The following is a 14,111-nucleotide window of genomic DNA, read 5'->3' as shown; positions in this document are numbered from 1 at the left end:
AAATGTGCCTCTCACTGCAAAAATGCGTTCTGTCTGATCAGGCAGAATGCCATGCCATGCGCAAGACACTGCAAAAGACGCAAGATGTGCAGCAGCAGTTCTACATGTCCGTCTAGCACGTGTTTACATAGAAAAACAGTGGAAAAGTAGCTCGTTGAAATGGAAGAGCGCGTTCCATGTGAACGGTCCCTTTGGCTGCTTTTTCTTCACTGTCCAACTTTTATCCATTAGAAATTAGAATTTGCCTATAAACTCATTTCAAACATTTACGAATACAGTAAGCCTGCAAAAGAATAGGTTTTTAAGATCATGAGGTATCCACACTTCCACACTTTTGACTGACAGTCTAAATTCAGTCAAGTATTTCCACATGCTGTGAAGCCGCCTATAACAGAGAACTTGTTGTGAAGGTGCGATCTTGCATCCCTGCCATGAGAGGTGTTGTTTTTCTCTCTATAGCCTACCTGTTACAGCAGATGGCAAAGAAGTTGTTTCATTACTACTGTATCCTAAGGGTTCTCAATCGATTCTCTCTCTCTTTTTCTTTTTCCATCTTGGCTTATATTACGAGCAGTTAATTTGCCACACAGGAAATAGAAGGTCAAACAGACTGCATTGTAGAATACAGTGCCCAGCGCAATGTGCTGTTGTATATGGCACATTTCGCCAGGTTCTATTACATGGATACAGAAAATTAGCATACTATACACAGTACACATATACTGCAGAATGTATAGTATGGCAGTGCTCTAGGGCTCAACAATATGGAAGTGTCACAAATTTTGAAGCCTGTATGTGCTGGAGCCTGTAGATATCTGAACTACTGTTCCGTCTTTGCAAGCAAACAATCTTTACCGTTGAGCCATGGAATGCACCTTTCCAAATACATTGCCATACACTCAACATTCATTTTTGCGTAAATATACCAAAACCAGTTCAATAGGTCATCTGCACTCATAAGCTCTTAGAAAGCTCCATTTATTAAATATAATTATGAAATGTATGTACACCATTCATTTACAATAGTCATATAGAAAACAAAAAACAGCCATAGAATTCATTCTCAATAGAAAGCAAGTGTTTGTTGTTGTTGTTTTTCTAGTCAGGAGATATAATGCACTTCAATAAGGACTAGATTTCATTCCAGGGGCACACTGGGTACGCTCAGCTGCGAGACCGGCTCAATTACGGTGGGAAAGAGAATTAAACTGCTTGAATCTGCCCGGCCCATGGGAATCGGGATGCACACATGACTCATATTTCATCCATCCCTCAGTTGCCGCTGATATATTCTTATAGTCCTTTAGTGGTTAATCCCAGCCTTTAGTGGCTCCTTGCATCAGTCAATAGTTTCAACATCAAATGCGAGGCTGTCGGATGCGGACGTCTTTAATCTTTTGTTGTTTTTTTTGGACACGTCGAGCGATGATCGATCCTTTAAAAACAACGTCTGGGAAGGTCCACCGCCCTGCCACAAAACCATTCTCTCAGAACCATCTCCGCTGGGGTTTCAGTCCATTAGCTTAAGCCCACTCTCTACATGCCGGCTCCGAGACAGACAGGTTTGAGCAGGCACACTGGATAAAGACAATTCCGAGTGATGTTCAGGCCTCCTGCTGTGCTGTTTGCTTGGAAAGTGTGTGTGCTGTGCATGTAAAACCTATTATTATGCCCGTAAAATAACAATATACAGCTCTGTCATTATTCAGGAGGCCCGCACACACCACTTCCACGTAAGCTTTGCTCTCTTCATAGAAAATAAGCACACAAACAAAACACAACCAAAAAAAAGTCTCTCTTGTGTCCCAGCCTATAAAAGTGGCTGTCGAGTCATTGCTGGACTCTGATTGGCTGCTCAGCCTGCAGTGTAGATAATACAGTTGCAGTTGGTTGGGTTGTTAGCATGTACACTGGCGACAGGCTACTCGATTAAAGGCCAAGCACGACACTGAGAGGTCAGATGTAATATTCTTTGCTTTCGTGGTTGGGTTTGTGCAGGTCCAGTGCAGCCCGGTACGGTGGATGCTCCATGCTGGGGCAGTGCGTCTTTCCGGTTATTCCGGAAGGCGCTGGAGTCCGTCGATGCCGGTATAGGAAGCGGATGATGACGGCCAACGCACAGAGGGTGATGAACACCACTGCAGCCACTACTCCTGTTTATTAGATACATGAAGATGTGGAAATTAGCGTTGCATGTGCTTCCTTTGAAATGGATGCACGAAAACATGCTACATTTAAAATAATGATTCACTTCCTAAAATGTGCTTTGAATGAAAACTTTCTTGAGAATAAATGTAAGAGTATTCATATTTTGATCATTCTACTATGCAGTGCTGCTGTGGTACAAATAGAACAGCTTAAATAAAACACTGAAGATGTATGAGGCTGTACAGTTTCATTTCTGAGAATGGTCTATTAATTGTCAGGTCTGGGTATCATTCTGAAAAGTTTTTTTCCCAGAGCACAATATCATGGGGATCTATACCTCCGATTAGTGCCAAGTCATTTTGATCTGCCTTTTTCAGTGGGTCTTTGCCTCTGTCTGATTTTGCTGAGTCATCTGTAAGCAGAGAACGAGAGCGAGAGGAAGACAAAGGACTGGCTTTTGTGATTCTTTTTCAGCAGTGTGGAAACATTTAAGGAATCATTTACCTGACCGTGTGTGTGTGTTGCTCAAAGTGTTGGAGCTGGATATCGTCCCACAACTTGATGCTTCCAGACGGCCGATAACAGTAACTAACGGGCTTTGGCTGTTTTGCAGGGCTGCCTTCAGCGGAGTAGCCTGATTAAACTGCACGGAGGACAAGCAGCCAATAAACCCTCTCAATCCAGCCTGGACCAGTTCCTTATCAGTGATGTCACTACCTGAAACAGGAAAAAGAAATGAGCAACTGAATTTAAAGACCCCGTGGTAAATTTCAAGTTTTTAATGTTGTTTATATATCTATGTGGTGCTTTTAATATGCTTTCAGACAAACACCATTGCTGAATATTTTCTCTTTAAAACTGCAGTGGACCAAAGACAGTCTCATTGGTTACCTCGTAACCAATCACGTGAAAGTGCAGGTGGGATTTAGCATGTCATTAACTATGCTGCAAAGCAGGGGAGTCTCAAGAGAAGCCATACAGGTATACTTTTCTGTTGATATGAAAAATCGTGTACATTTAGCAATATAGTGGGTGAATTATGTATATGATGTAGGCCTATATTACGATGTTATGATGAATTATGCCTTTCTCCACTGACGTTCTAGGATGTTCAAAGCGTTTCTAAGGATGCTGATTTTTGGAAGGCAGCTGTCTGACTCTGAGATGGTGAACGGGAACATGGTTTGTGTAACATTAGCAACATATTATTAGCTGTTTGATAACAGATTACCATTATGTGTCCGATATTGTAAAGAGCGGTGCCATTGTGCAGCTTTACAACAGTAACTTGAGTAAAAGTTGACAGAGTGAATCTCTGTCTCTGAGTTGGTGTGAGTGAGTGGGGGCGGGGCTAATTTGCATATTTATTGATCCGCATATGCTAAATGAAGGATGCAGAGTTACATTCAAGATTTTTTTTAACAGGATTTAAAAAAAAAATATTTTGGTGATCAAAAATGTGTTTTAAGGTATACAATTATTGACTACAGGGGGACTTTATCCATCATCCTTCCCTTTAAAAAAAGAAATGTTGAGTTCACCGGAGTGGTCCAAGACCCTAGGACTTTTGTTGCACTTGAACCAGGAATGCACAAAAAAATTACTGGATTCGAAGAGTTTTGTGGTTGAAATGACCCGACACGCGAGAGGATTTGTCACGGTTTACACAAAAATGAAAATTCTGTCCACATCTGTACACAATCTTTGGAACACAAATGAAGATATTAAACACACATGAAATCCGAGAGTGCTTTGTTTGCACAAAAATAAACCCAATTTACCACTATATTTACTAAAATATTGATCTGCAATGCGCGTCCACGAGAGCACCACGACCAGTGTTGTGCAAGTTACTTCCAAACTGTAATACATTATAGATTACTTGTTACTGTTTTTTAAAAGTAATTCTTTACCTTACAATATTACTGTCTCAGAATTGTAATGCGTTACATTACTCCTGTATTACTTTTGAGTTACTTTCACCAAAATAACTACAGAAGTAGAACTTAACATTCTAAAATGACAAAATGTAGGCTACTACAGAGCATTTTACATCCAGTAGAAGGTGATGTAGCATAACGACTGTGGGCTATCCAGACTAGACTACTAACAATATAGCATTTTTATTGGTTTATTGGTGCTTATGTATATGGAGCTTAGGTATTTAGAGATGTTTTTTAAAATTGCTAGTGCTATTTTGCGACATCGATAGTTCTTTCTATTTTAGACAAAGTTTACATTTGACTGCATTTGCATTTGACTATTACTTTCTTGTTCTTATCTCTGACAAACTCGAAGTAATGCGCATACGTCCATCTCACGAATGTACAGTCGTCTTCATCCATTAAGACTTATTTATACTTTTGTTTGGCTCCGCAGCGCGAGAATCCGCTGACTGCATGCGCGCCTCCTCCGTTTGAGGAGGTGTTCATACTCAACGTGCTCGCCGTTGTGCTATTCTTTGAAACGACAGAGCGTTTAAGTCTTCTTTAGCCGCTTTTCAAAAGGCCAGCGCGAGCTGTCATTTAGTCTTTATTTACAATCTTGGACACCACACGCGGCTATTGACTGACCACGAACAGGTAATAACTTGCGTTTGTGTTCGTTAATGTCTTGCTGTTTTTTTTTTTTTTTTTTTTTTTTGAACAATTCAATTTTGGGCTAAACGTTTTTTTTTGTGTGTGTTGTAACGCAAGTGTTACTGAACATGTACCGAGTAAAATATTACTGAAAATTGTAACGCGTTACTCCCAACACTGACCAAGACACATGCGTTTTGTGTTCAAGCGAGAGCTGACGTTGCATGAACACACTTTGGATAATATTATTTTGTAAATAAAGTGGTAAATTATGTTGGGTTTTTTTTGCACAAACAAAGCACTCGCATCACTTCATAAAACTGAGGTTAAATCACTGGAGTCACATAGATTACTTTAATAATGTCTTTCCTACACTTTCAGAAAAAAGGTACAAAAGCTGTCACTGGGGCTACACTTTTGTTACTTTTAGGTATGTAGACTTTAGGTACTAATATGTACATTTTAGTTACCAATATGTACCCTTTAGGCATAAAAGTGTATCTTTTGAAAAGGTACCGCCCCAATGACAGCTTTTTTCTGAGAGTTTACCATTCTGGGCCTTGATTGAATGTGTAAGTTGCGTCTCGGATTTCATTAAAAATATCTTAATTTGTGTTCCGAAGATGAACAAAAGTCTTACGGATGTGGAACAACATGAGGGTGAGTAATTAATGACAGAATTTTCATTCTTGGGTGAACTAACACTATAAATTGTGACGTGTGTAATAATTACATGTTAAAATACATTCTCCAATCCTAGTTTAATATGCAGAGACACTACAGTTCCAAAGTTTGGGTTGGTAAGATGATTTTTAGGGGATTCCAATTTCATTTGATGACATCAGCTTTAACTGAATTAAATTAGTCTGAAACCACTTCATTTGAAAAGTAGCAGACTGTAGAATCACACAAGTAACCTCTAATCTGCGTAATAACCTTTTTTATTTCTTTTTTTAAAAAAAGCTTCACTATTAGTATTTTAAAAAGTAATTCTAAAACCGAATAAATCAGCACATTCAGTACCTACTGGTTCCTTTTCCGTTTTGCATCTGTAATGACTAATGAGTTTAAAAAGGGTTTGTTGTATTTGTGTGAGTGCTTTACTGCTAATTTGTCCAAAATGTACTCTCGCCTCTATCAAAGCGCTAAGGGTTCATGCTACTTCCAGACCCTCCTTATTTTTTTATCAGTTAAAAAGAAACTGTCTCCTAGGCAACACTGAGAAATTCCATTTGGCTTTCACTTGGCAACTCACCTGTGACGGTGCTGTCAAAAGTGAGCACTCCATACCTCTACCTCCCAACCCAGACAACCACCCACCCTTTCCTAACCTGCCTGGATTCAAACACCTGACACCACGTCAGTGAAATAGAAAAAAACATGAAGAACATGAAGAAATAGAGTCCTCTTCAAAAGCCTGCCAGGAACTCACCTTGGATTCTCCCCAGATTCACTGACCTCACCGGGCTGAGGGCAGAGCCAGGAGACAGGCTGTACTGCTGGGTTACTGTGCTGTCAATCTGGAAGGGCACAGATATTATAGCAGGTAACTTGTAAAATATTTATACCAACATTAAGTTTAAATCGGTCACGGGAAGCACACATCTCAGTTCATTGTGACATGCTTTTAGAAATATCATGGTGGCACTTTATTTTACAGTCCTTTTCCCCATATATGTACATATTATAGTTATTACAATAACTGGGTAATAACTAGGTACTAACCCTGAACCTACCCCTAAACCTAACCCATGTAGTTACCTTATATTACCCAGTACTTTCTTATGGTGCGTTATTGCGCATTTTCACACCACACGCGAATGATGCGAATAAATCGTGCTATTCCCGCGTAGTTGGACGCTTGAACATTTTGAGTTTACTCGCTTCATTCACGCGTGAAATTTGCTTAATTCGCGTGTGACATTCACTACACAACAGACACAAATTTGCGTCATTAAAATACTGCGAATAAGCTCAATTTGCTGGTTTTAACTAGCTTGTAGTCTCGTAATTTACTTACGTTTTTTACAATTTACCAGATTGTCCGACCTCCTCACTCACTTTCTTCCAAGCAAGATCCTTTTTATTCCTGTTTCTATAAAGTACATACAGCTCCGGGTATCCACATATGATTTTGTCCTTATTGTTGTCACTACTAGAGCAAGCTCCTGATTGTTTAACGCGACGTGAATATCCGCCAAAGTTCAGATTTTTCATCTCGCGCTCAATTTGCGGCGTCATTTGCGCGAATCGCGCCGCAGAATGCCTTTTTGCGCCTTTGCATTGACTTAACATGTAAAACACTCGTGCTAAACGCTTCATTCGCGTCTGGTGTGAACGCACCATTAGGTAAGTACACTGTAAGTACACATGTTAAATAAAGTGACACCAATATCATTTATGTTACAAGACAAGCATAAAAGTCATCCATTCTCACTCCTGTAGAAAGTAAAGTATAGGAGGTCATGTAAAATGTCTTTGGAAATCAGGTATTTGCCATTGTGTTAACACCTGGAGACAAAGGGCCCTATCACACACCCGCACAATGCGGCATCAGGCGCAACACAAGTGTTTTTTTTGCTAGTTTCAGCCCGACGCAGTTATCATTTTCACGTCCAGCGCCATGTTGTTTAAATAGCGAATGCACTCATGCCCATCTGTTCACCCATGGGAGTGCTGGTCTGAAATCGAGGTGTGTTCAGACGCATTGTTGGCGTGTTGCTATTTTGAGGCAACTGAAAACGACTGCGCCATTGACCAACAAAAACCTGGTTTATAGTCAATAGTGCAGTATTTTTTGTGTTATTTAAAGGTTAGTAATGTGCGCCTATAGGTGTGTGCACAATGCGCACGGACAGCAGCACAAAACCGTTTTTTTATATTAAAAATAAAATGATTCCTCTCTGCAGAAGCATTCAGTCTATCCACTCACAATTTCCGCCATGTAAATAGTGAATCTGCCATGGTGCAAGCGCAACTGGCTTTGAGGGAATGGGAGATGGGACTCTGATTGGTTTATTGCACATTACTCCCAAAACACACCCATGACTCATTAAGATACTAGGTACAACCCTTTTGGACCAGGCGCCTGGCGAGGCGACCACTTTTTCCGCCGTTAAACTAGCAAAAATGGAATTGGACCTTTGCTGCTGTCCTAAGTGCACCTGCGCTATATGTGCTTTAGACCATGCGCTCAGAACGTTAAAATAGGGCCCAAAGACTCACCTGGACAAGGAGTTCCTGTCCCTTTCGATTGATTTTGACCCAGTGGAACCGTCCGTCTGCTAGACTGGCTGATGTTGGGCTGAACGTTTCTGTTCTTTTTTCTTTGTTCAACAAGTATCGTATTTGCAGGCTGCCTGGGAAATCAGAGTAAAAGCTATTGACTTAAGATATGTCATAAGATATTTGTTTGATATGATAAATGCAGGGTTGTAGCATGACAACAAGGAATTATGCTTTAAATTTCAACAGATATAAGTAATGGGTTGCCAAATAAACTACAACAGGGTGTTCAAGTTCACAATGTAAAGTGTTTTTGTATTACCATAAAGGGTTTTGTGATAATGACCATCTTTTACATAGCTACTCACAAAAGAAACATATTAATGGACAGTAAATATTGATTTGAGTTATAGTCATTATGTGAGAAGAAAAGACGGTGTGTGGATTCGACAAACATTACACTAGCAGTCAAGTAGGAAATTGGGTAACACTTTACAATAAGGTTGTATTAGTTAACATTAGTTAATGCATTAGTTAACATGAACTAACTATGAACAACACCTCTGTTCAGCATCAGTTAAACTTTGTTAACGTTAGTTAATACAAATACAGCTGTTCATAGTTTGTTCATGTTAGTTCACAGTACATTAACTAATGTTAGCAAGATTTTAATAATGCATTAGTAAATGTTGAAATTAACATTAACAAAGATACTTAAATGCTTTAAAAGTGCAGTTCATTATTAGTTCATGTTAACTAATGTAGTTAACTAATGTTAACTAATGAACCTTATTATTACCGGAAATTGTTTGCTTAGGACAATGTTAGTTAATACTGTTTAGTGATCATGATAAAAACATATTTGAAAGAAATGAATAGTGTTTAAAATTACCATTAACAAGTTTAGGGTTAGTAAAATTTGTTTTTTAAAAATAAATTAATAATTTTATTCAGTAAGGATAAATTGAATTAATCAAAAATGACAGTAAAACGTTTACAATGTTACAAAAGATTTCAATTTCACTTTCTATTCATCAAAGAACCCTAAAACAAATCTTATCATGGGTTCCAAAAAATATAAAGCAGCACAACTGTTTTCAACATTGATAATAAGAAAAGTTATACACCAGAATGATTTCTGGCAGAATGATTTATGGAGTTATGGCTTAACATTAAAATGTAATATTTCAGAATAATTCAGTATTTTTGATCAAATAAATGCAGCCTTGGTGAGCACAAGAGTATGGAAGCTTGTTTCCGCCACAATAAAATTTTTTAAAAGATAATTGCGTCTTTCTATCTCATAATTCAGACTTTTTCTCTTGCAATTTTGACTTTATAACACAATTGCTAGATATAAATTTCCCCTCAGAATTGGACTTTATAACTCGCAATTATGAATTTATATCTCACAATTCTGAGAAAAGAAGTCATCTTACCAATCCCAAACTTTTGAACAGTAGTCTACAGTACATGAGATAAAGCCTTCAGTAATAACCATGGCCTAATACAATTTTTCTTTTTGATAGAGCGAGATAAACAAATGACTGAGTGCACCTTTAAGGTGCAATCTGTAGTTACCCAAATAGGAAATAAAACACACTACTCTTAAGTTAATTAAGTCATAATTAGGTAATTTCACTTCAATTAACAATTTGAGAATCCTGAATGCTTGAACATGTTTAACAGTCATTTGGGATAACAGGACCAAGCAAGTCTCTGCAATCACCTCTGCACCTCAAAAGTTCTCATGTGTATTAGCGTTTCTCTTGTAGTTGGAACTAGACTAACTCCATCCACTAGTTCTCCCTTCTCTGTCATCAAGTATTCTTTATAGCCCGTGCTTTACGTCCTAGCTTTAAGCATTATTCACTTCTGATCTGCATTTCCTGCTCCTCGCCTCAGTGTTTGTTTTTACCACCTTTCTCCCTTGATGTCAAAGAATGATGTGCATTGCTATCTGTTGTGCAAGACATGTTAGCCGGTCATGTATTCTCGATGACATGGTGCCAAATTCTTTTCCGCTAAATAGAAAAGAACATAGGTGTGAAAGAGCACTGTGAATGGTGACGGGAGACAGTGGTTGCAAGACCCTTCAATTTAGATGCCATGCGCTCTTCAGATAAAGGGTGTGGGTGTAACTGAGTGAAAAAAAAAAAAAACTATAGGAACATTTCGGAACTTTTTGCTACTCATAGCTAAAATTTCATTTCTGAAGCTCAAAGGAATACAGATATTGCGTTCAAAAATCTATTCACAGAAATAAATGATATATGTGTGGTGTATTTTCATGTTTTATGGGGAATTTCCATAGACATAATGATTTTTATACTGTACAAACTGTATAATCTATCCCCTAATCCCAAACCTACCCATCACAGAAAACTTTCTGCATTTTACATTGAAAAAAAAAAGATAATCTAGTCTGATTTCTAAGCTGTTTTCCTCATGGGGACAAAAAAATGTCCCCACACGGACATTTTGGATATTGCCATCTTTGTGGGGACAACACACACACATTTTTTCCCCATCATTTACTCATCCTCACGTCCCTCCAAACCTGGATGAATTTCCACAAAAACATAATATTTTCAGGCTACTCTTTTCTAGTAGTCAATGAAATCAGATAATGACGACTAAGCATAAAATGCAAATAAGGATGACTATTTATTGTCCTTTTTTTTTTAGCTTGATACAGGTTTGGAACAATATGAAAATGAACAAGTGATGACTGTTCCCCAAGGTTTAGAGTAACGTATGACTTGGTACCGTTCGATGACAGCATAACAGCCATATAGTGCTGGTCAAGAGTGTGAGCTGTCAGGATCAAGGCCGGCACGTGATTCGTGAAGAACCCAAATGACACTTTCTCTTGAGATTTGGTAACTTCTACATCATGGAAGCCGGCTGGTGATTTTCTGGCTTCCTCATTTAGTATGCCGGAAAATGGCTCCTGGAGAGTGTACAGGACTGAAGACCCACTTTCAAAGGAAGCTGCTAGAGCTGTGATGGACACAGAGAGACAAAGAAGTCCCTGGTGAACTTCACTGAGAACATCAGCATGATCATCATATGCAAATTCAGATGTGCGCAAAGGCAGTGAACTCTCCGTCTCATCTGTCATTATTAGAGCTATAAAAAAAACAACAACATTAGCATTGTTTCCTCCCCAACCACAGCTGAGACTGTGGCGGAGAGGTGTCCTACTGATTCTATCTGTCTCTTCTCATTTTCTGGTCATCTATTCTAGTTAGCAGTAAACAGCCGTGGCTTGAGCAGACCCGTTGTGACATCGCATTGTGAAGAAACAAAGCCATTACATCACTAATCTGACGGACAGGCTGCTGGATGGGTATGAGGCAGAGGAATGGCTGCTGTAATTAAATTCCATTTGTCAGTTAAAGCTTTTCTGCCAGGGCCTGTCAGCCCAGCCTGAAGGAATTCAAGGTGAATACGCCATCAAGGGCATGTTGTCATCCACCGGCGGCCGACCCTCCTGATCTAATAGAAAACGAAAAGTTGTCTGAAATAGATGAAATTTCCATAGAGCATATAGTGGGTTGACTTTCATACCTGTTGTACACATTTTTGGTACTAATGCCTCCCATTGTGAGACTCAAGCCATTTCCAACAGCTCACGGGAAGCTGTGGCTTAAACGGATATTAAATCATCTCCTATAGAGCCCTGATTTAATTTCTCTCTGTAGGCTTTGATCTAATTGTGTGATTTCACAGTGTAAACCCAATAAAAACACGGTTGATAATTCCAACATTACGGCATTTGAGAACTACAAGCATCTGAGGTGTGCTTTGGTCCAGAGTGCCGGTTTCATTCAGCTCTTTTTGATTGGTGCAATAAGGCCTATGAAAGAGAGTTCGCCTTGAGGCCATCGTAACCTCACCTGTTCTGCAGTGTGGACCATCGAAGGCTGTCTGAGTGCAGTCGCAGGTGTAACTGCTCCTCTCTTCGACACATCTCCCTCCGTTATGGCAGACGCTGTCACTTGTGCAGTGACCCGGGCAGCCTGAATTCACCCCAGGGGTGGTCTTTGCACGCTCATAAAGGTCAAGGGTAACCCCATTAATGGTGAGGGCACGTAAGCAGCCCAGAAAGCCCCTCTGCCTAGAAGCCGTTCCTCCTAATGGGGAGATTACAATGATTCATTATGAAGGAAATTTATAAAGCCAAGACCTTTAAGTTGATAATAGTGTCATACTCAGGAAACGATGCCATTTGGTTGCTACAGTGGCCCTGTTATGATAGGTTTTGGTTGATCGGATCACAAGTAGACGCCACACTAAATACAGGTGTAAACACGTGCTGCACGGGGGGCACCAAAAGAAGACCCATCCACCCAAGACACCCCCCATCCCCCCCAGCTCTACAAAGTTGCGAACGCCACCATCGCGGGCATCATAAAGTAATTACGCTTTGGCACCAATACGTGTAAATGAGGTCTAAAACGTTTTGAGCTTGTCCGCTTTCGACCGCTTCCAGAGGTAGTCAAAAAAGCATTTGAGTGCTTTCATAGTGTAAACGCTCATGTGGTCGAATGTGTTCAAACAGCCACAAAAGACCGCCTACTCTCCGCCAACTGACTTAATTTCTAAACATTACTGGAAGCAAAACATTACTGGAAGCACGCTAGCCAGACGGGATTATAAACTTTGTTGGCTGGAGACCCAAGTTTGGTTTCAAGCCCAAGCACAATATTCTCTCATCATTCCTGATTTCTAAACCTCACTTACAGCTTTCAGCGTTGTCTGATCTGCGCCTATCAGAGCAGAAACGAAAGCTGATGCTCTCTGTATGTTTTTCCATCGTTCCAAAATTGCTCAAGCCTGTTTTGTCCATTAGAACGAAAGATCTGAAAAAAAAAAAAAAATACATTTACCCGTCCATAGACTCTCCCCTCAAAGATGTCAGGACAGAAGTGGTTGAAAGTGGACAAAAAAGACGGATTAAAACACCAGGTGTAAACGGGTATGTGTCCCCCTTGTCTACTTGTGATCTGATTGAACTAAACGCATCTTAATACCAGGGCCAGTTTGTGTATCACTTACTACTGACACAATTAACTGAATTAATTCTTATTAGTCTTACTCCATTTAGTGTGTAAATGGCAAAGGAAAAAATGTAATTAAAAATGATTATTTGCACATTTGCATTATCCTATTAATCACCATTTCGTGGTAATAGGTTATATTGGTAAAATTGTACCTACAATTTGTTTTACTGACATTAAAATATCATCCCTTTATATAGATTTTTCTAAAATGCTTTATTTGTCTTTGTAGGTTCTGTCAAATTCTCTAAATAGTGTATTGATTTTTGCGACACCATATTTAAGGGAGTGACACCATACCCTCTAATCATGTTTTAACAGAGGTATATTGTTCATGGCATAAAACAAGAATTCTGACTGTAAATAATGTGGTGTAGTGTAATATTTTTGCACTGATCTTCAACCCTGTAACATTTAACAATGACATGGTTTCTGATCACAAACTCCTTGAATTAAAACGATCTCAATTTTCTCTGTTCCCACGGGTATTCTTAACTAAAGTACACAATGTTATTACTATTATATCATTACTAGTGACATTTTCTCAATTGCATGTTTGCGCACCCACAAATAGTTGACTGCTGAGCTGAAGCCGATAGGGTCTTTCAGACGGTGCTTCAGTTAGCTCCAGTGGCAGCGAGTCAACCTGCAGAGAAGCTTCTTTCACATTTCGCTCAGCACGAATATAATGCCATTGACGATCATTTAAGACTACGGGTGATCGAACGGTAAGAATTACTGGTCCATCCCCGAGGTCAAAGGTGAAGTTCATTGTAGAAGGAGCTGAGAATGACAAAAAAGTGGTATGTTTATCTCACACTTTGCGGTTTAAACAAAAGTATGACAACGCAGTTCACTGAAAGTTCACTGAATGTACTTCTTTTAAAGAAGTGCTCAGAGGCTCTTTCAAGAAACTTGCTGAAGCCTCTATTTTCGGGTCAGACGCATCCAATACCAGTGCATTTGCCTTCAAGCATATATTATCTAAAATGAACTGTTATGCCACTGTGTTTTTGTCTTGCATATATTGCATATACTGTTTATAACATGTTTATATTTTTTAAAAAAATGTATATATTTTTTTTAAAAAGTG

General features: G+C 39.2%; 1 protein-coding gene across 1 annotated transcript in view; it reads right to left on the bottom strand.

Annotated features, from left to right (window-relative positions):
• Positions 1–948: 948 nt before the first annotated feature.
• Positions 949–14,111, bottom strand: part of cntnap5l (contactin associated protein family member 5 like) — a gene marked incomplete at its 5' end in the record, with an annotated part of 108,917 nt that continues 95,754 nt past the window's right edge. The window contains 8 exons of the mRNA XM_079844376.1: positions 949–2,153; positions 2,486–2,560; positions 2,653–2,865; positions 6,160–6,247; positions 7,953–8,086; positions 10,722–10,955; positions 11,855–12,091; positions 13,583–13,801. Of these exons, the coding sequence (XP_079700502.1) occupies positions 1,957–2,153; positions 2,486–2,560; positions 2,653–2,865; positions 6,160–6,247; positions 7,953–8,086; positions 10,722–10,955; positions 11,855–12,091; positions 13,583–13,801 (1,397 nt within the window). The 3' untranslated portion in view covers positions 949–1,956. The remainder of the gene's footprint in view (positions 2,154–2,485; positions 2,561–2,652; positions 2,866–6,159; positions 6,248–7,952; positions 8,087–10,721; positions 10,956–11,854; positions 12,092–13,582; positions 13,802–14,111) is intronic.

Source organism: Gobio gobio (assembly GCF_949357685.1).
Source record: "Gobio gobio genome assembly, chromosome: 19".
In the NCBI taxonomy this organism is placed as follows: Eukaryota; Metazoa; Chordata; class Actinopteri; order Cypriniformes; family Gobionidae; genus Gobio; species Gobio gobio.
This window is presented reverse-complemented; position numbering and strand designations above follow the sequence as displayed.